A 21,871-nucleotide genomic window follows, 5' to 3' on the forward strand; every position below is an offset into this window, starting at 1 on the left:
GATGCCACTGCACGTGACATAGCAAGACCCTATCTCAGAAAAAAAAAATTAATTTGCTTGGGAAACAGACTTTAAAATATATAATAGCCATGTTATTTTGGGGTGGGGATTTTGTCTTCCATTTATTATTTTGTCCATACAATCTCCATATTAGATCGGTAGAAAATACTTTATTTCATGGTACCTTTGAAATAATCATTTATAATATATAAATTCAAGTTATAAAGAGTTTTTTAAATTCCATGGTATCAGATATAATAGTATACTTCCCCTCATTTAAAATTACTACTTTGTGTCAGATTTTTTTCTGAACATTTTCCTGAACCTATCCATTCCAGTATCTTTTGCTGTGTTGCTTGTTTTTATCTTTAGGATAGCTGTCTTTGAAGAATATTTGTGTATTATGTATCTATTTTCATTAGTTTCATTGTTTTCTATTGGGTAGTGTGTGTCTATATAGACACATACACACACATATATACATACACACTCACTTGTTTTGAGGAATCTCATGTATAATCCTTGCCCCAGAGCTCTCATAATTTTACACTGCATCGATTTCTAATTATGGTTTCCATTATTCTTTCTGCCTTGAAATTTTATTCTATTATTAGCATCTGTCACTGGCACTGAGGTGAACTAAAAAATCTCTTGTCCTTATTTCAGTAACTGCTATACTACATGTGTTTTTTATCCTTTATATTTATTCAAAAGTTATAGTTAAGATGAAGTCTTAATAATAATGATTTCTTTTAATCTAAAGTTTACGTAATACTCATTGTTATTCAAATTAAGTATCTAATCATCTATTTCAGTAATTTTTGGTACATTTGGGGCCAAGCTTGAAGAAAAGTATGTAATTCTCTGAATAGAGGTTTTGTTCTTACATAAAAATAGTTTTCCATTCCATGTTTTTTTAATTCAGTACATTCTTAACTGTAGTTGCAAAAGAGATCAGTGCCCCATGTAAGCCAAAGGAATAAAAAATATTAAATTTTTACCTGAAACTGGCATTAAGGGAGGGTAGTTTGCAGTATGTTTAATTTTCTAAGCTTTGTTTTATTTACACTAAAAATATATTTTTATTCACTGAACTCATAAGTTACATGGCTAATTATTGTCCCTATGAAAGTTTCATAGCCAAAAGTTAATAATATCTTTTCTTCTTGCCCACAGCTAGCATATGCTTAACTACAATACTACGTACCTTTTTAATAGACAGAAAGGAAAATTACCTAATTAATCATCTTTGAGCATCCAGAGTTCCTACCCTAATGTAGGCTCACAGTAAATGTTCACTTATGAGAGAATGAATAGAACTGGAAGGAGTGCCCGAAGCACCCTCAGTCCCTTATAATTTGGCTCTGTCATTTGCTAATTCAAACTAATGAAGACAATACTATAGTAAATCTTCAAGAATCTTTTCCTTTAAACAATTAGGAAGTAAAGGAATAAACAAAGCCATCATTCATTTGGTTGCAAAAATGCAGCTTGACTTTCATGGTTTTCAGAGCCCACAAGGTTGAGAGGATTTCTCATAAATGTACTATATATGACTAAAACACATATTGAGAAGATTGGTGTGAAAAATCATTTATTCTAATTAGATCTTTATTACAACCTATGAAAGGGGCAAGGAAGAGATTATTTTTATTTTAAAAGTGTATTTACTTTTTGCCAGGCTCAGTGGCTCATCCCTGTAATCCTAGCACTTTGGGAGGTTGAGGCAGGAGGATTGCTTGAGGCCAGGAGTTCAAGACCAGCCTGAGGAAGAGCAAGATCCCATTTCTACAAAAAATAGAAAAATTAGCTGGGCATGGTAGCACACGCCTGTAATCTCAACTACTTGAGAGGTCAAGGCAGGAGGATCCCTTGAGCCCAGGAGTGTAGTGAGCTATGATTACTCTAGCCTAAGTGACAGAGCAAGACCATGTTTCAAAAAAAAAAAAAATTAAAAAAAGTACTTACTTTTAATGTGTTTTGCTCTAATGTGTCTAGACATGATTGTTATTGAAATTTATTCTGTTTAAGATAATTTGTTAAATTATCTGAGAATCTATATTTTTCATTAGAGATGGAAAATTATAGTTTTACCTCTGAATATTTAGTATCCTTCCTTCTCTCCTATTTTTATGTCCTCCAGTTGAACATAGAATAGATTTTTTCATCTCATTTTTCATTTCTCTTAAACTTTTTCTTTCATATTTTCTAAGTCTTCCTTTAGTTGTACTTAATTTACTATTTAACTCATCTATTGAGTTCTTAATTTTAGTTAGGTTTTTCTTGAAGTTCAATTGGGTTTTCTTTGTAGATCTGCCTAGAATTAGATTGTTTATTGCTCATGTTATCATTCTCTTATTTCTTTAGACATTTTGTGTTATGTGACTGGTAATTTTAATATCTGAGGTCTCAGGGTATGTATGTATGTATGTATGTATGTATTTAAGACAGAGTCTCACTCTGTTGGCCGGGCTGGAGTGCTGTGGCATCAGCCTAGCTCCCAGCAACCTCAAACTTCTGGGCTCACGGCCTTCTCCTGCCTCAGCCCTCCTGAGTAGCTGGGACTACAGGCATATGCCACCATGTCCAGCTAATTTTTTTTCTTTTTTGAGACAGGGTCTCACTTTGTTGCCCAGGCTAGAGTGAGTGCCTTGTTGTCAGCCTAGCTCTCAGCAACCTCAAACTCCTGAGCTCAAGCAATCCTACTGCCTCAGCCTCCCGAGTAGCTGGGACTACAGACATGCACCACCATGCCTGGCTAATTTTTTCTATATATATTAGTTGGCCAATTAATTTCTTTCTATTTATAGTAGAGACAGGGTCTCGCTCTTGCTCAGGCTGGTTTGAACTCCTGTCCCTGAGCAATCCATCTACCTCGGCCTCCCAGAGTGCTAGGATTACAGGCGTGAGCCACCGCGCCCAGTCCTGGCTAATTTTTTATGTATGTATATTTTTAGTTGTCCAGCTAATTTCTTTCTGTTTTGTTTTGTTTTTTTTCCCCCCAGTAGAGATGGGGTCTTGCTCTTGCCCAGGCTGTTCTTAAACTCCTGAGCTCAAATAATCTGCCTGCCGCAGCCTCCCAGGGTGTTAGGAATACAGGCGTGAGCCACCATGGCCAGCCGGTCTGAGGGTTTTAATTCAGCTGTTGTTTCTGCTGCCTCTTGCTCATGATAGCAGATTCTCTCATGTGTTTTGTTTATATATTGGACTTGTGAGCTTACGTTTAGATTTTCAAATGCACGTGAAGGTAGACCTGTGCTTATGAATACTCAGGGGAAACTACATCTCCGTACCTCAAGAACACACGCTAAGACCTGTCATTTTCTTTTATCAATAAACAGGCAGTTCTTTGCTTGCTTGTTTTCTCATTCATCCTTTCACAAAGATAGTAGCTTTATGCAGAGACCTCAGATCCAGCTCAGTCTTAGGTGGACTGGAGGTTATGTCTCTGATTCCCCACCAGGCTCTGAGCTCCTGGCTCTTTGGGGTAGCCATGGCTTCACATTGTATTAGCTTATCACTCTTGATTTCTGGGTTTTTTTTCATTGTTGGCTCCTGGCAATTCCTCTTACTTACGTTAAGAGCTTAGCTATGCTTTTAAAAGAGTATGTTTCTAAGTTTTTTGAGGCAAAAGAGTTCTGGGAAAATGTAGTGTGTTATTTTGTTCTATTTTCATTTTACGTGTTTAGAAAGCTCAAGTGACTTATTCCAGTTTATGTTAGAAATGGTAGAACAGTCACTACTTATTTATTGATTTCTAATATGCTCATTTGCCTTAAAACAGATTTTAAAAATCAGTCTCAGAAGAACCAAAGAAGGCTTCACTGTGGAAGTAACATTTGATCAGTCCCCTAAAATACAGGTAGGATTCTTGTAGGAAGAGATAGGAAGTAAGAGGTTATAGGTAAGGGTGAATGACATGTGCATAAGTAGGAAAATAGGGAAGTATAAGGAATAATCAACAATTGTAAGTAGTTTAGTATCGGTAAAACCATATCTTTTTTTAATAGAAAGGAAGCATTTATTGAACTCCTGTGTCCAGTAAATTCATAGGTTCACTATTAAATTCATAGGTTCAGTATTAAATGTAATAGGTTAAATAAATATATTGAATTCCAGATATAATGGTAGGTCCTTTTAACATTTTACTCAATCTTTACTGCATCATTGCGATATTATCATCCTATTTTACAGGTGATAAATTTTTTTTACACTAAAAAAGTTTTTTAAATTATGGGTAGATAATAGCTGTGTATCTTTATAGGGAACGTGTGATGTTTTGATACAGGTATACAGTATAAATTAAATCAGAGTAAGTCGGGTATCCATCACCTCAAGCATTTATCATTTCTTTGTGTTAGGAACATTCCAGTTCCACTCTTTTAGTTATTTCAAAGTACACCCTTACTTATTGTTGATTGTAGTCACTTTGTTGTGTTATCAAATATTTTGTTCATTCTATCTAACTATATTTTTGTACCCATTAATCATCCCTACTTTATCACTCTATCCCCACTACCCTTCCCAGACTCTAGTAACCATCATTCTATTCTCTGTCTCCATAAGGTGAATTGTGTTTATTATTTAGCTCCTGCATGAGTGGGAACAAGCAAGATTTGTCATTCTGTGCTTGGCTTATTTTACTTAATATGAATATTAAGTGTTAGTCTCATGATATTCTCCAGTTCTATCTATGTTGTTGAAAATAGCAGGATTTCATTCTTTTTTGTGTGGCTATGTAATCCATTGTGTATTTGTACCACAATTTCTTTATCCATTCATCTGTTGATGGACACTTTGGTTGATTCCAAATCTTGGTTATTGTAAATAGTGCTGCAATAAATGTGGAAGTGCAGCTATCTTTTTGATATACTGCATTCCCTTTCTTTGGATATATACTCAGAGGTGAGATTGCTGGGTCATACGGTAGTTCTATTTTCAGTTTTTTGAGGATCCTCCATACGATTCTCCATAGTAGTTGCATAGTAGTTACATTCCCACCAGCAGTGTACGAGGATTCCCCTTTCTCCTCATCTTCACCATCATTCTTTTTTTTTTTTTTTTTTTGAGACAGAGTCTCACTTTGTTGTCCAGGCTAGAGTGAGTGCCGTGGCGTCAGCCTAGCTCACAGCAACCTCAAACTCCTGGGCTCGAGCGATCCTACTGCCTCGGCCTCCCGAGTAGCTGGGACTACAGGCATGCGCCACCATGCCCGGCTAATTTTTTATATACATATCAGTTGGCCAATTAATTTCTTTCTATTTATAGTAGAGACGGGGTCTTGCTCTTGCTCAGGCTGGTTTTGAACTCCTGACCTTGAACAATCCGCCCGCCTCGGCCTCCCAGAGAGCTAGGATTACAGGCGTGAGCCACCGCGCCCGGCCTCACCATCATTCTTTATTGCCATTTTTTGTGCCTGTCTTTTTAATAAAAGCCATTTTAATGGGGGTGAGATGATACCTCGCTGTAATTGTGATTTGCATTTCTCTAATGATGTTGAAACATTTTTTCGTATACGTATTGGCCTTTTGCATATCTTCTTTTGAGAACTGTCTAGCCAGATCCTTTGCCTGTTTTTTAAGATTAGTTGATTTCTTCCTATTGAGTTGTTAGAATTCCTTATATATTCTAGTCATTAGTCCCTTTTCACATGGGTAGTTTGCAAATATTTTCTCCCATTCTGTGGTTTGTCTCTTTCCTTTGTTGATTGTTTCCTATGCTGTACAGAAGCTTTTTAGGTTTATGTGATCCCATTATTTGGCCATTGACCTAGGTGATGTTTTTATGGGATTAATTCCCATTTTGAAACTTGGAGAAATAGAGTACAATTGAAGAAAGTGGGGAATGAGTTATCAGCACAGTTGAGCAAACTGTATCAATGAAATCAATGACTGACCCACCATATAATCCTGATCTGTTCACAAATATTTGGCACTGATTGAGCTACATTTACATTTAAGACAGTTGACATGAGTAACTGAGGAATGCCATTATGCAGCTCTATCACTAAAGATGTCTACATGAGCATTGAGCAGGGAGGAATTCAGAAACTTACTTGGCACTATGACCCACTTTCATTATTTCTTTGATTTCTTACCTCCTTGTACTCTACCCTCACACCTCTGCATACACTGCCCATTCAAGTCAAAAACAAGAATGATGATGATAAATATAAAATTAAATATTTTAAAATAAATGAAAATTGAAGTTAATTTAGTTTTTACAGTAGAGCAAGCATTATTTGAGATATTTAGAAAAGCTTTTCATGCCAGTACCATTGTTTTGGTTACTACAGCTTTGTAGCATAATTTGTGTCTTTGTTTGGTTGTGATTTCAGAGTGATACAGGCTTTGTAGAATAAATGTGGGAATATTTCCTCCTCCTCAGTTTTTGGAATAGTTTAAGTAGGATTGGTATTAATTCTTCCTTGAATGCTTCATAGAATTTAGAAGTGAAGCCATCGGGTCCTGGGGTTTTCTTTGATGGGAGACTTTTTATTACTCTTTCTATCTCATTACTTAATACTGGTTTATTCAGGTTTTGGATTTCTTCCTGGTTCGATCTTTGTAGGTTGTATCTGTCTGGGAATTTATCCATTTCTTCTAGGTTTTCCAATTTATTGGCATATAGTTGCTCATAGTAATCTCTAATAATCCTTTGGATTTCTGAAGTATCAGTCATGTCTTCCTTTTCATCTCTGATTTAATTATTTGGATCTTGTCTTAGTCTGGCTAAAGATGTGTCAGTTTTATCTTTTCAAAAAACCAACTTTATGTTTTGTTGATCTATATTTTTTTTGTTTCAATTTCATTTAATTCTCTGATCTTTATTCTTTTCTTCTGCTAATATTGGGTTGGTTTGCTCTTGTATTTCTAGCTCTTTGAGATACATCAGGTTGTTTATTTGAAGCTTTTCTACTTTTTTGATGTAGGCACTTATTGCTATAAACTTTCCTCTTACGCTGCTTTTTCTGTATTCCATAGGTTTTGATATGTTCTGTATTCATTTTCATTTGTTTTGAGAAATTTTTTAGTTTCCTCCTTAATCTCTTCATTGACCCACTGGCCATTCAGGAGCTATCGTTTAATTTCCATGTGTTTGTATATTTCTCAATGTTTCCTCTCATTACTGATTTCGAGTTTTATTCCATGTGGTCAGAGAAAATGCTTACTATGATTTCAATTATTTTAAAAAAATTTTTTGAGAACTTGTTTTGTGGCCTAACATATATTCTGTCCCGAAGAATGATCCGTGAATTGGGGAGTAAAACCCTATCTAAATGGACTTTCGTTTCATCTCTCCCCCTATTCCATTCATTACCCTATTTTACTCCCCAGCCACAACATTTATTATAGTGATATCACAAAGTATAAAATTTTATTTGCTATGGTAGATTAGAGGGAGCTTTGAATAGTATTGAATAATTATCTCAGGAACTTTGTCCATACTTGGTAGAAAGGCTTTGGAATAAAATATTCTGTTTGAACCTCTGCTAGTAGAGAGCGATTGAATTCCAGTACTAACCACTCGGAGTTAATATAGATCCCGCAAGTTTTATAAAGGGCACAGTCTTCAAGTAGTGGATGAGAAATTAAGGTATTGTGGAAACGGATGTGATTATAGACTGTATTTTACTGAAATTTGTTGGTAGGAAAAAAAGATTGTAAATAGCAGCCAAGATTGTTGTATGAGGATGGAGCCAAATTACTGAAAAACTTGAATGTCAGAAAAAACATGTTTTAAATTCTGTTGATAAAGCAGAATGGCTTATAGATGAATTTCAAGTACATGTGTATTATGATCAGGATGTTTTTTTGAAAGATGAGTTTGGCCATATAAAAATGTTTGGCTACTTTTCAGGTGAGGGATAATGAGAGCCTGAGTTAAATTGGTGGAGTCAGAGGTCAGCCATAGTGGCTCACTCATGCCTGTGATCCTAGCATTCTGGGAGGCTAAGGTGGAAGGATTGCTTGAGGCCAGGAGTTCGAGACTAGCCTGAACAACAGCAAGTTCCCACCTCTACAGAAATATGTAAAATTAGCTGGGCATGGTGGCATACTACCTGTAGTCCCAGCTACTTGGGAAGCTGAAGCAGGAGAATTGCTTGAGCCTAGGAATTTGGGATTACAGTAAGCTATGATGACGTCACTGCACTCTAGCCAGGGCGACAGAGTGAGACTCTTTTTTAAAAAAAAAAAAAAAAAGAAATGCAGAAGAATAAGTACATGAGAATCACAGGAGAGTAAGTAAATCTTGGCACCGGTCTATCTATCTATTTACTTTTGAGTATTTATGTAAGAGTAAGGGTAATATGAGAGAGACTGGAGATCTAAAACATACAGATAGAATAATTGATGAAGCAAGAGGAGCTATCAGTAGCACAGATAGAGAAACTAACCTTGAAAATTCAGAGAAACCCTTTTCTGAGACAAAGGGGAAAGGAGAATAAAGTGATAACATTTTTGAGGTAGAGAGGAGATAAGTTTGGGAAAGAGGCAATTTTGCTAAGAGTAGGGGGAAATGGGAGAAGGAAGGGGGGAGTCCTATCAGCAGTTGGAGTTCCTGAATTGGGTGTGGAAAGGGCTTAGAATATCCCATATGCTACATGTTGATATGGAAGTCAGCAAGAGAGATTAAGGAGTTTGTGGTGGATCAAGTAATTGCAGTTTTGGACTTTTTCCAACAATTCACAGCATCCTTTATGTAAGAGTAGAAAGGCAAACCAGATTGTTTAGCCATAGTTGACCAAGTAAAAACACTTTGAATGTTGTTAAATAAAAGATAGTGATAATAAGGTAGTAAAGGTTATGATTTTATGGGAAAAAATTTTAATGACACAAACTTAAGTCTTTTTTGGTCTTTAACTCAATTGTTTATATGCCAGGAAAGTTTGACCAGTAGTTATCATGCAGTTCAAAATGGAAGTGTCGCTCAAGTCTGTAATCTTAGCACTTTGGGACACTGAGGCTGGAGGATCTCTGGAGCCTAGGAGATGAAGGCTACAGTGAGCTATGATCATGCCACTGTACTCTAGTCTGGGCAACAGAGTGGGACTCTGTCTCTTTGAATAAAAAGAAAAGAAAAAAGTGATAAAAATTAAACTTACATCTATAATTCAGGTTAGCTGTTAATCATAATACATTCAAAGAGGAGAAAAATACCCTAGTTTTTCATTTTTTGAGCTCCCTTTTTTAAAATCAAGGCAGGAAATGGCTAATGTATTTTAGAATTTTCCACATAAAAGGAATGAACAATACTATTTTAAAACAAAGGTGAACATTCCAAATACTTTGAAACTCAGTTTTCCTAGCCAAGTGGAATGTTGCAGTGTTTTTTTTCCTGACATGTAAATCTGTTAAATATAATGGTTTCCCTACTTAATACCCTCTAGTGGCTTCCCATTATACCACTTTAGAGTAAAAATCCAAAGTCTTTCCCATAGCTATAGAGACTTGCTGGCTCTGTATACTACCTCTCCCTCCGAATTTCTTTCACATTACCCTTGTGGCTCACTGTGCTGCAGTCAGATGGGCCTCTTCTCGATGGGACATTGCCCTTCTTCTTGGTAGTCTTTCTTGATGCTGACTTTTTGCCTAGAATTTTCTCTCTGGCTTCTCATCTTTCAGGCCTCCACTTAAATGTAACCTTTTCACTAAAAAAGACCCCTTTTCTTTATCCCCCTAGCTAGTCTAAATAGTTCCTCCACCAATGAACCTACTTTATTTCCTCTATAACATTTACTACTCTCTATAACACTTGTCATAATTATACATATGTTTTTCTGGTTTTATACATTTTATTATATATCTTTCCCAACTTAAAAGATGGCTTCCTAAGAATAGGGACTACATGTTTTGTTCACTATTTGTTACCTAGTAGGTCCTCAAATGTTTTTTTTTTTCTTTGAGACAGAGTCTTACTTTGTTGCCCAGGCTAGAGTGAGTGCCATGGCATCAGCCTAGCTCACAGCAACCTCAATCTCCTGGGCTCAAGCAATCCTACTGCCTCAGCCTCCTGAGTATCTGGGACTACAGGCATGTGCCACCATGCCCGGCTAATTTTTTGTATATATATTTTTAGTTGGTCAGTTAACTTCTTTCTATTTTTAGTAGAGACAGGGTCTCGCTCAGGCTGGTTTCGAACTGACCTCTAGCAGTCTACCCACCTTGGCCTCCCAGAGTGCTAGGATTACATCAAATGTTTGTTGAATGAATGGTTTCTGAGTATTAAGTGCTTTATGTCTATTCTTTCACTTAATCCTCACAAAAGTCCTGTGAACTAAGATATTGTTAGAATCCCCACGTTACAAATAAGGAAATTGTACCCCATGAATATATAATTATTATTTGTAAATTACAAATAAGTTTTTTAAAGAAAGAAAAAAAATAATAAGGAAACTGTGGGCTTACAGTTGGGTCACCCAGCAGCCCAAATCTAGGTCTCCGTGACCATAAAAATCTTCATCACTCTGCCATATTCCCCTGCAGCCCATTAATAGTTTAAATCCTTTCATATGTATTTTTAAAAATAAGACAAAATAAAATGGGATACTTTTAATGCTGATGAGCCTACTTTTCTATCTTAGTGGCATCTGTGGGAATTTAAAGGATTGAAGACTAAGATTTGTTTTGTTTTTTCAGTTTTTAAGATTGAATTATATTTAAGCTACATTTATGTGGTTTAATATGATTGAGAAATTACCCCAAGGCCCCAAGAGATTGTGGTCATTTTTGGCCAGGTAGAAAGAAAGTAAGAAATTGTACCTATGGTAATTTGTAACATTTTCTCCTTTCTTTTGTGGCATACCTGAATATGAACAGCTCATTTCCCAAGGTCATAACAAATTGATCCTTATTATACTAAGTATTTGAATTGAAGCTTTTACTGTGTCATTATATCTGTACATGATGACTTGAAGGCTAAGAAAACAGTTAACCAGATTTCCAAATGGGTAGTTCAGAGTGTGTTCAGTATGTGAGGAGAAGGTTGTTGCTGCTACCGCTGCTGCTTCTGGGAGAAATATAGGCCATTATAGTCAAAATTTGCCTTTAAAGTTATATTTTGGTTATTTTAATTTAACATGGCTTCTTTTGTCTCAAAAACTGAAATAACCTAAGTGCCATTTAAAAAAATTGAATGCAGAATGCAGCTGCGGCACAATTGAGCTATATGGGATAAATACTGGCTTGAATCACTAGAGATGATTCAATGTTTGAGGAGAAATTTTAGAGCTTTTCTGTCACACCTACACAATGGAGACAGAAGAAGAACCAGAAAATTTTCCTTTTGTTTTATATAGAATATGTTTACATTTTAATTATGGCTTCATCTTAGTAATATGCAATCCTTTTGGCTTTTTAAATAGTGTCATCGTGAATGGGTACCATATCTAGACTAGTTTTGCTTTTGTTTGTGTTTGTGTGTTTTCTTTTTTTGTTGTTTTTTTTTTTAAAGCCAATATTATGTTTTTAGACATTTTGAACCTTGTCTCTGGGTATAATGGTCTTTTTAAAAAAACCTTTTTCTCCTTTAATGCCCAGTTTTAGTGGTAAAAACTCTATGAATATATAGTAAAGCATAATATTTCTAAATGAATTTTATTCTCTTCCTACAATGTGATTCTCTTATAGAGAAAAGAATTTTAGACCAAATCTTATCTTGACTCTGGTCAGAAAACTTGATTCTTTCAAAATAATAGAATATTGTCAGTCCAAACAACAGGTATTTTAACTAAAGTATGATTTCTGTATTGGATTGACAATTACCTTATGAAATCAGCTTTAAAAACATTTTGCTAAGCAAATTACCAGCAGGAATATTCTATGTGTAATTTTATATATGAATAATTGATATAAAATACTAAGAAGTCTTATTTGTCAGAAACAACCTTAGGCCAGTGCCTTCACATTTAAATACTTTAAAAGTTGAAATGACTATATATTTGAAAGTTAATACATGATAATACATATCAAGGTACTATGTCTTAGGCTTTTCACTATCTTGAAATGACTTTTAATGTAAACTTTCTTCCCAACTTGATTTCAGAACTTGTTTGTTATAATTCATCTTATTTGTAATTCTAAATCTAGCACAAGTTTAATTATCTTAATTTGATCAAGGAAAAAATCTTCATTGACAACCCCCTTTGAACAGAGTTATTTACTAATCTCAACAAATTTACATATGGGATTAATTGGATAAGATAGTCAAAATGTCTTACTAAAGTATGAGCCAAGGCCAGAATATTTTAGAATTTTAAATTAATCAGAAATACTTCAAAATCCGTTTTGTTTCCAACCCCATAATGGGAGGCTAGTAGGAAGTTACAAAGGAAGCAAAAGAAATGATATTTGCCCTCAGAAGGTGGGCAGAACAGAAAGAAACATACATTTTATGACTATTTAGAGTATTCTAGAAAAATTGATCTAGGGAAACTTTGTGAAAAATACCTTGAACAAAATTTTGAATAAATTAAAGTAGAAAAGCAAGCAGGGGAATACAGATGACATATGAAAACATGTGAAATACTTTAAAATGTATAGTAGATGGTCTTTTGATAGGTGATGAGAAGATTTTAGTAGCCAAGATTTTATTGAAGAATTTAATTGGATTGGATCTTGGTAAGCCAGAGGAGCGATGTTGTAAGAAGGTTGGGATTTTTTGTTTTGTTTTGTTTTGGAGGAAGATGGTGCCTGTGAATAGAAAAGTGTAGAATAAAAAGAAGCTAGATGCAAAACTGCTAGGAAGAAGGCTACTATGCAGTAACATTGCTATATTGGTTAGGTCCATGTTAGTATTATGACTATAAAATAACAAAACCAAAAAATCAGGATGTACAACAGTCAGATTTCAGTAGTACGGTGCCTCTAAAAACATGTGAACAGTTCTTTTAAAATAGAAAAATTTAGCATTTAATTTTTACATATGATTTAGTGTTTAGGAAATGTCACACTATAAATTAAAATTCTAGACTTAAATACTGCAACAGAAATAACACTGAACTCTGAGAAAGTGAAGCCACATTTTGATGTTTATACCTTTTATTGTCATAGGACACTGAAAATATGTATGAGGAGAGGAATGGTTTAATACATCTTTCCAGGATGTGTTTATATGAAAAATTTCTGTCTATGTTGTATCTACATGAGCACATGGTAATCTTGTACTAAGTAAGGTTAAAGGGGAAACAACAGTCTACTGTTTCTTTTGGCTCTTGTAATAAGTTAGCCTTTTGACTCTTATCTGAACCAATCAAATGTTCAGCTCTCTTAATTCAAAGAAAGATTTTATTTCTGGTTTTCCCGGTTATTCTTACCTAAAATTTATTATCATTTCAGTCTTAGTGATTTTACTAATTAAAAAAGTTAGCAATATTTTAAACCAATAGCTCAACTTTTAAAAAATTCATTTTAATACATATACTACATATTGAAAATATTTTTGGCAAGTTCATTAGATCTTTAGGAGTCCATTAGAATTTAATAGTTACAATACTACCATTTTTTGCCCTCAGTTTCTAATAAATAGAAATATTGAGCTATACTATGTAATATTGGCTTATTCTAAATTATTTATAAACAATACATAAATTTAATTTAACTGGATTCCTTCCTCAAAATCCTTGGCTGTAGGTAAATACTATCTTCAAAAAGGACTCTTGAGTATTAGATTTGTATCTTCGTTTACTAAAATGTAATAGCATCGTGCTTAGTGATTAACACCTGATCATTACCTTGTGTATAAAATGGAAGTAGCAATATAACTAGTTGATGTAGTGATGACAGCATGGTTCTAACACTAGTCTGTTCATTTTTGTGAGCAACGTTGTTATAAGTATGTCTCTGATTCTTGGAAGGAACTCCAGTATCTAATTACTTTTGCTATAAAAGTGTAGACTAGAAAATATCTATGACAGATCTTGAAAATATGGACTCCATTTATATATTACAGTATTTATGGATTCCCCACTATACATAACACCTTCAGAGATAAAAGGAAAATAATGAGTTATTCAAATATTAATTAATTTTAACCTTTTAATCTACCTTATATTACAGTTCCTATTTTTAAAATGAAGCTGTGCTATTTAGGTTAGTTATGAGTAATTCCTTTCTTCTGGAAAGAAAAAATGCATCTTGAAAGTATTCAGCGGGGTATTGTCTGTTATCTAATTGAAAAGTCTCTCTCTGAAAGTGTGGTTAAGTAGACTGATGATAATCTATTTCCTGTATTTGCATATGATGAGCTGAAAGCAAATACATTATTTTTTATTTTTTTTCCAGTAGGAGTAACAATAGCTGTATTTTCAGTGGAAACTCCAAGGATTGGTAATTATTTAGCTCTCACCATGGAAAATTATAGCCCATCTTTAGCTATGTTTATGTTGGATAAAGGCTTGTGGCCCATCTTTAACTGTGTTTATGTTGGATAAAGGCTTGTGGAGTGCCTTTGATGGGTTTGCAATTATATGGAAGAGAAAATAGATTTATGCCATCACCTCTGCATTCCTGCCAGTGTTAAAGCACTGCTGATAGGCAGATGGGCTGCAATGTAGGTGTAATCGCACAGGCCTGCACTGCTGCCAGGTTGCCAGCCCAGCCCAGAAGGCCGGGTAACATCTATTCCTTGTAGCAGCCTATCATGCTAGGTATCCAGAGAAAGTTTTAAAAAGTTATAAAACCCACTCAAACTACTCTTGGCAAATAAAGTGAAAGTATTGAAAGCTTACAGGGGTTTCTCATGAATCATAGGGCAGAAATCAAGTTTAGAACCTGGAACTGTAAGACTACCAGGCAATTTTTCTTCCTTCTTATTTTCCCTCTTGCTTCCCATGTCTCTTTCCCCCACCTTCCTATCATCTCTCTTTCGGTATTCCTTGGTTATGTCAACATAATAAACCCAGTTTCATAAGCTACTAAGCTCTGGTTATTCGCCTTTATTACCAAAACTCTTAAATTCTATGATGCTTAGTTTTCGATTACATAAATATAGCTTTCGATTTCGGTAAGCATAGCTCAGGAGCCTATCTCAGGAGGTGGCGAGGGATCAGCTAAGCAGAAACTACTCATATACCGGAGCCATAGTTAATCCTGACCACTCTACACTGGTGCTTTCTGAGTCAGTGGCCTCTCAGCAACCCCCACTCCCATCACCATATTTGAAAAGTCTCCCAGAACTATTACATTAGCAAAGACTCCATCTTGAGTTGAAAATTCATAATACCTTGATAGTATAACAAAAACGAAAGCTATAGTACATATAAAATATTTTAAACTGTTTAATGCCCAGAAAACTGAAAAAGAAAAAAGTAGCATAACAGCACATGTATGCTGAAACCATAATGTAATTTTTCATTGTGAGACTTGGAGAAATTTTATAATAGGAAAAGTCACTTCCACTAAAATCAACTTTACAATAGAGAATTTTCCCCCAGGTTTTTAAAATAACCTTTATTTTTAAAATTAGTATGTGCATTATAGGTAACTAAAAAACACAAGAAACAAAGAACAAAGCACCCCAAATCATAAGCATTTTACAGTTTGATATGTCCTCCTAGGTTCTGTGTGTATATATATGATAAAGAATTTAATGATGAAAGAAGTGGAAGGGTAGAGTGAACATACCTGGTTCACTGAATCACCTGTCAAAAGAAGCTAAGGGAGAATCCTTTTCCACTACAGGATATGTTGAAAATGCCCCATTTCTACCATATAATGCTCTTTAACCAACCACAGCCAGCAGAAGCAGCTTACAGAACAATAGTGCTTTTCCTAGCATCGGGCAGATGGCTGACCTCACCTGTTTATTTTTCATTAATTTATCTTAGTGGCATTCCTGAAGCTGTATGGAAAATAAGCCAAGTTACAAATTTTGCTAGGGGAGTGACTTAAAGTACAGTATTAGACACAAAGGACACACAAAATGATATCTCATGAGTTACCTCATGATAGTTACAAGTCATAATCAGATGACCTGCCTTTCGGGCTCCTCCAAGCCATTTTCTCTTCAAAACTAAGCAGGTTAATTTCTCTTTGCCAAGGATTTAGTCTCGGTCATGGCTTTTTTTCTATTTTGGATTTCAATAATTCTCTTGGTTATAGCAGCGTTATGAATCTAGGTGAATTAGAAACCTAGGCTGGGAATGTTAATTGTATTTTTTTCAACTAACTACCATTAATCTCTGTGCTTCAATATTTTTACAAAATGAAGGCTGTAACTCCATAGTGCTAATAAGGATTTGAGGAATGCAAAATAATGTTAAGGTCCATATGAAAATATTAAGTTAGTGACTTAATATTTATAATTTGTCAATTATTTTTAAATGCTATTATATTTAAACAAACAAAAAAACCTTTAGAATTGTGACCCACAACCATTTCTAGTCACAGAGACCTTTGGTAGGAGTCCTTCCCATTTTCCTAAAATTCTTCTTGTATAGTGAGGCCTCTCTGAGGCAAGGATTCAACTCATTGGGCCCAGTAACTGTTGAAACCTCTAGCTTCAGTATAATACTTCCAGATCTTCAGAAGGTTACAGCAACCTAATGTTGAATTGTCTCCAGCCTCCTTTGTGGTAGATGAATTGGGAAGGAAAAGGAGGAGGTAGGTCTTGAAATAGCTAAGCTGCTTCCTGCTTAATCACTCCTGCTGACAAATTTCTCCTGTTGAAGGGTAACTGGGGTAGAGGTTGCTACTCTTAGATCTCTCAAACCAATTTAAGATAGTTTTATTTGGGAGAACAGGCTGTTGCCAATTAACTACTTCTTTTTAGCCTTACATCTAAAATGTGACCTTTATACAGTTACAACATTGCACTTTTCTGATTGATACTATTAAATCATTTCGAAGGCTGGACTACCTCATCTATGAAATTCTAAAAAGAATTATTTGAATGTTAACCTTAATTAACACAAATTTTATTTGGAAAAATCTAACTAAAACTGTATGTTGGATTTTTCTTTTAGTTGTATACTCAATTGCTTCATATAATTCTTACCCAAATATAATAACTTCTTTTGTAAGAAAAAGCTATATATAAAAGTCAGTTCAGTGTATAAGAATTTTACCTTTTTGACCGATTTTTTTTAAAATCAGGAAAGGGAAAGACTTTCTAAGTGACAAATATCTTTTAAGGAGCTGAATTGCCATTTTAATCTATGATCTCTGTTTCATTGTGATGAATGTTCTAGACATTGCGTGGGAAAATGTCCAACTTAAGTCTTCCCTTCCCTGCTTTTATCAAAGGATGTTTATTATTCTTAGACATGAAAATATCAAAAGCCACATGAAAAATTTAGTCATATTGCAAAATATTTGTTGTTACCCATTTTCTCACAGTTAGAATTTTAAAACTTATGTTTTTAATTGCCTTTTATCTTGTGTTTATTATGAATATTTTCTTTAGATTTAGCCTTTTTATACGTTTGTACCTTCAAAGTTTTTTTCCTCAAGCCAATAACTAGCACTGACCACAAAATTACTTTTCCTGGCTTATTAAATAGAATTGAAGGGAGGATATTGAGTAATGAATACATTGATTTTCTTTTCATCAGTAGTCTTCAGTGGTTTGTTTATTGTCTAACAAATAAGGAAAAAAAAATGTCTGTAGTATGCCTAACATGTAGGTTAAGTCCAAGAATTTGGTCTTTGCCTTACCTATTCATATCTAGCCCCATTTTTATTCTAGTCCATTAGTCATCTTTTTCAAAAGGTCCCCATATTCTAAGACTCATTACTATTTGAACACACTATGCTAATTTGTTACCAAGTTGCCTGGAATAGCCAACACTGCCTCACTGCTCCTCTTCCCTGACCACCCCCCCATGCTATTTTATTTGGTATCATTATAATACTTTGTATTTCTCTTACAGCATTTACTGTATTCTACCTTGTTTTTTGGTTATTTTAAATCTGTTCCTCTTTTTTTTTTAAAGACAGAGTCTCACTTTGTTGCTCATGCTAGAGTGAGTGCCGTGGCATCAGCATAGCTCACAGCAACCTCAATCTCCTGGGCTCAAGCAATCCTTCTGCCTCAGCCTCCCGAGTAGCTGGGACTACAGGCATGTGCCACTATGCCTGGCTAATTTTTTCTATATATATTTTTAGTTGGTCAATTAGTTTCTTTCTATTTTTAGTAGAGACGGGGTCTCGCTCAGGCTGGTTTCGAACTCCTGACCTTGAGCGATCCGCCCACCTTGGCCTCCCAGAATGCTAGGATTATAGGCATGAGCCACAGCACCCAGCCTTGTTGCTCTTTTTACTCTTTGAGCACACGTGATGTTATTAGTGACCAAATCCAGTGCCTTGCACATAGTAGGGAAAAGAAGAGAAAAGAAAATGTTATTAAGAAAATCCTAATGGAGAGAAAATATATTTACTGTTCATTAAGGGGAAGTGGATCATCATAAAGGTCTTCATCCTCACTGTCTTCACCTTGAGTAGGCTGAGAAGGAGGGGGAGGGGTTGGTCTTGCTATGTCAAGAGTGCAGAGGTGGTAGAAAATCTGTGTATAAGTGGACCCAACCATTTCAGGCCTGCGTTGTTCAAGGATCAACAACTGTATGGTGAGGTGACTGATACGTTAATCCTCTTCACTATGGTAACCATTTTACTATCTACATACAACCCATAACATCATGTTGTAAGCCTCAAATATACACAATAAAATTTATTTAAAAAAAATGCCAAAAGGACAGGATTTAGAGAGCTTCTGGTTTGCAAAACACATAGAGGTGCTAGGAAGGCAACACACCTGGAGAGGGCATGGAAGCTCTGCCCCCCCCCCCCCCCCCCCGTCCCCTTACCTTGCCCTGCGTATCTCTTCCACTGGGCTGTTTCTGAGTTGTATCCTTTTATAATAAATGGGTGTTAGTAAGTAATGTGCTTTCTGTGAGCCGCTCTAGCACATGATCTAACCTGAGGGAGGAGGTCATGGGAACCACCCCCTCTCACCCCCGTTTTATGGCGGCTTGGTCAGAAGTTATGGAGGTTCCACACGAACAATTGGCATCTGGGGTTGGGGGAGGTAGTCTTGGGACTGAGTCCTTAACCTGTGGGATCTGACTTTAACCCCAGTTGGTGTCTGCCGGAGAATTGATATGTGGCAGTGTCAGAAGATGAAGTATTGAATATCGTGAGAGTATAGGACAGGAAAAACAGTTGGTTTTTCACTTTACAGTACTTCTGTTCATTAATTCATCTTATTTTTTGGTGCATGTCAAAGTATGTTACAAATAGCAGATTCACTCTTAAAAACATCAACACCCTTGCCATTACCTAGAGTTTAATATTTTTTAAGCCTCTTTTTAAAAGAAATAAAATATTACAGATATAGGTAAAGCCCCTCTCATATCTCATCTGACTCCTTCTCAGAACTATCATTCTTACGTATGTTTTTGTATTACTAGTATTATAAATGTGTGTGTCCCTAAACTAAATAAACTACTGTTTTTAAAGTGTACATAAATGGACATACTATACATACTTCCTTTGCAGCATTTTCAATCAACATGAATTTGAGATTTGTTTAATTTTTATATTTAAACTTTATGGGATCTGGTTTTGGCATTAGTAAAGTATTCTGTAAACAGTTCTGTATTTGGAATTATTTCATTCCTTTTTGTCTGTTTAGTGTATCATGATTGAAAGAAATAATAAGCTGAAAAGGGTGAAAAGAAAATCCATAATTAAGTATTAAATCTTTCATTGATTCCTATAAATTTATAAACCAGTCTAGATCTATGTATGAAAATGCCATGAATGTTGATTGCTAAAGCTTTTTAGCATTTACCTGCTTTATCATTAATTTTGAGTAACTTTTTTATGTGGTTATAATAATTTTACTCACATGTTGAATGTAGGTACTGTGGGTCTAATGTATGTGTTTATAATGAATTTCTTAGCAACTACCAGTGTTCTTTTTAGGAGCTGCAGCTTTGAGGAGGAAGACTCAAAGATATCTTTTTCTATTAATACAGCATAAGCAGCAACATAGATTACAATAGTTTTGACACCTTCTGCATTATTATAGACCCAAATTAAAGGGTTTAAATTTGTCTCCAGTATTTAACATCAATGTGCTATCACTTTTTCCCCCAACCTCATCAACACATTAAACATTATGAATGTTTCCTTATATATTAAGCTCCAATTGTAGTTTCTGTTTTTAACTTACATTTTTATTTGCTTTCATCAAAAGGTTGTAGAACATTTTACAGATACTAATTATATTTCACAATGCTTCTTTAAAAGTGGTAAGCTTTTATTACCCACTTTAATGATAAAATGGTTGCAAATATATATTATTTTATTTACTAGGTCAATACTTATCACTACATCTTTACTTTCTTTTCATTCCTCCATCGTCCGTGACAACAGTGCTAAATAGAATTTTCTGCAATAATGAAAATGTGTTATATCTGTACTGCCTAATGTGGTAGCCACTGACATTTGAAATGGGGCTAGTGTGACTGAGGAACTGAATTTTTAATTCTATTTCATTAATTTAAATATTTAAATTTAAAAGAAAACCACATATGGTTAGTGGCTACCATATTTAATGCCACAGCTCTGTAATCCCCTCCATGCCAATAAACTGCCCTTGTGGTTAACCGTTTATTTCCTAATTTCCAAATCCAGTCAGTATGTTTTGGTTGTCAGCTTCTTTGGTCTTGTCTTTTTTTGAGACAAGGTCTTGCTCTGTTGCCTGGACTAGTGTGCAGTGGTGTCACCATAGCTCACAGCAACCTCAAATTCCTGGGTTCAAACGATCCTCTTGCCTCAACCACCCAAGTAGCTGGGACTACAGGTGTGTGCCACCAACCTCACTAATTTTTTCTTTTTGTTAAGACCAGGTGTTGCTCAGGCTGGTCTCAAACTCCTGGCCTCAAGCAATCTTCCTGGCTCGGCCTCTCACATTGCTAGGATTATAGGTGTGAGCCACCTCGCTCAGCCCCCTTTGGTCTTTCTCTAGCATTTGATTGACTGTCTCCTAATTTTGCGAACTCTTTCTTTGGCACCTGTGTCTTCACTATCTCCTGGTTCTTCATCTTCTTTATTTTCGTTTCTGTGGCTGATATTGATAGTTTTAGATATCTGCTTTTGGTTCTCTCTGGCTCTTATATTACATAGTTTCTCAAAACTGATTTACCTATTCATTCAACATTTACTGAGTATCTAGTTTGTGGGACTAGAAAGAACTTACTGCCATCTTCAAGAAACTTCTATGGCTTCAACTGTGCTAAAGGTTATAAACTTAGTGCTAAGTTATAAACATTAGTGCTAAAGGTTATAAACTCAGTCCCTCTCTTGCTTTCTCCCATTTCTTTCTCCAGAAGTCCAAACTCATACTCATCTTCCTATTAATGGTTGGTTCTAGCTGTGTCATGAGTGCCTCAAATGACTTATTGAGTACTTAACTTATTTCTACTCCCCAAATGTTTCATGAAGAAACCTCTTCATGATCTCCTTTCAGGATGAACACAATTGTCCTAGTCTCTAGTATGCTGAGCCAATAGAATTTCCCCCAAACACCATTTTCTTCTTCTTCTCCATATTTTCCTTGAGAGGACTTATTAGTTCTAATACCATTTTCTAATAATCCCTTCTCTAGACAGAACAGTTGTTTCTACTCTTTCTACTATCATTATTATATCTGATGTCAATTAAATGCTTCTTGTATGGCAGATACTTTCTGAGTACTGTGTATTATGTAATCCTTGTAACAGCATAGTTAGATGTAGGTACTGAAACTTAGGCACAGAGGTTAAGAATTTTTTTCTCTTGTTTTCATTTGTTTATGTGATTCTTTTTAAAAACAATTTTAATGGATTTTATTTTTTAGAGCTGTTTTAAATCTACAGAAAAATTATAAG

General features: G+C 35.1%; 1 protein-coding gene across 11 annotated transcripts in view; it reads left to right on the forward strand.

The window, feature by feature from the left end:
- Positions 1 to 21,871, forward strand: part of PPHLN1 (periphilin 1) — a 187,887-nt gene that overhangs the window by 157,539 nt on the left and 8,477 nt on the right. For 7 of the 11 annotated variants that reach the window (XM_012744514.2, XM_012745016.3, XM_012744432.3 and 4 more), the window contains one exon: positions 3,785 to 3,862. The exons of the other annotated variants lie outside the window; for them this stretch is intronic. In XM_012744514.2, the coding sequence (XP_012599968.1) occupies positions 3,785 to 3,862 (78 nt within the window). The remainder of the gene's footprint in view (positions 1 to 3,784; positions 3,863 to 21,871) is intronic. 11 annotated transcript variants of the gene reach the window in all.

Source organism: Microcebus murinus, chromosome 10, assembly GCF_040939455.1.
Source record: "Microcebus murinus isolate Inina chromosome 10, M.murinus_Inina_mat1.0, whole genome shotgun sequence".
NCBI classification, from domain to species: domain Eukaryota; kingdom Metazoa; phylum Chordata; class Mammalia; order Primates; family Cheirogaleidae; genus Microcebus; species Microcebus murinus.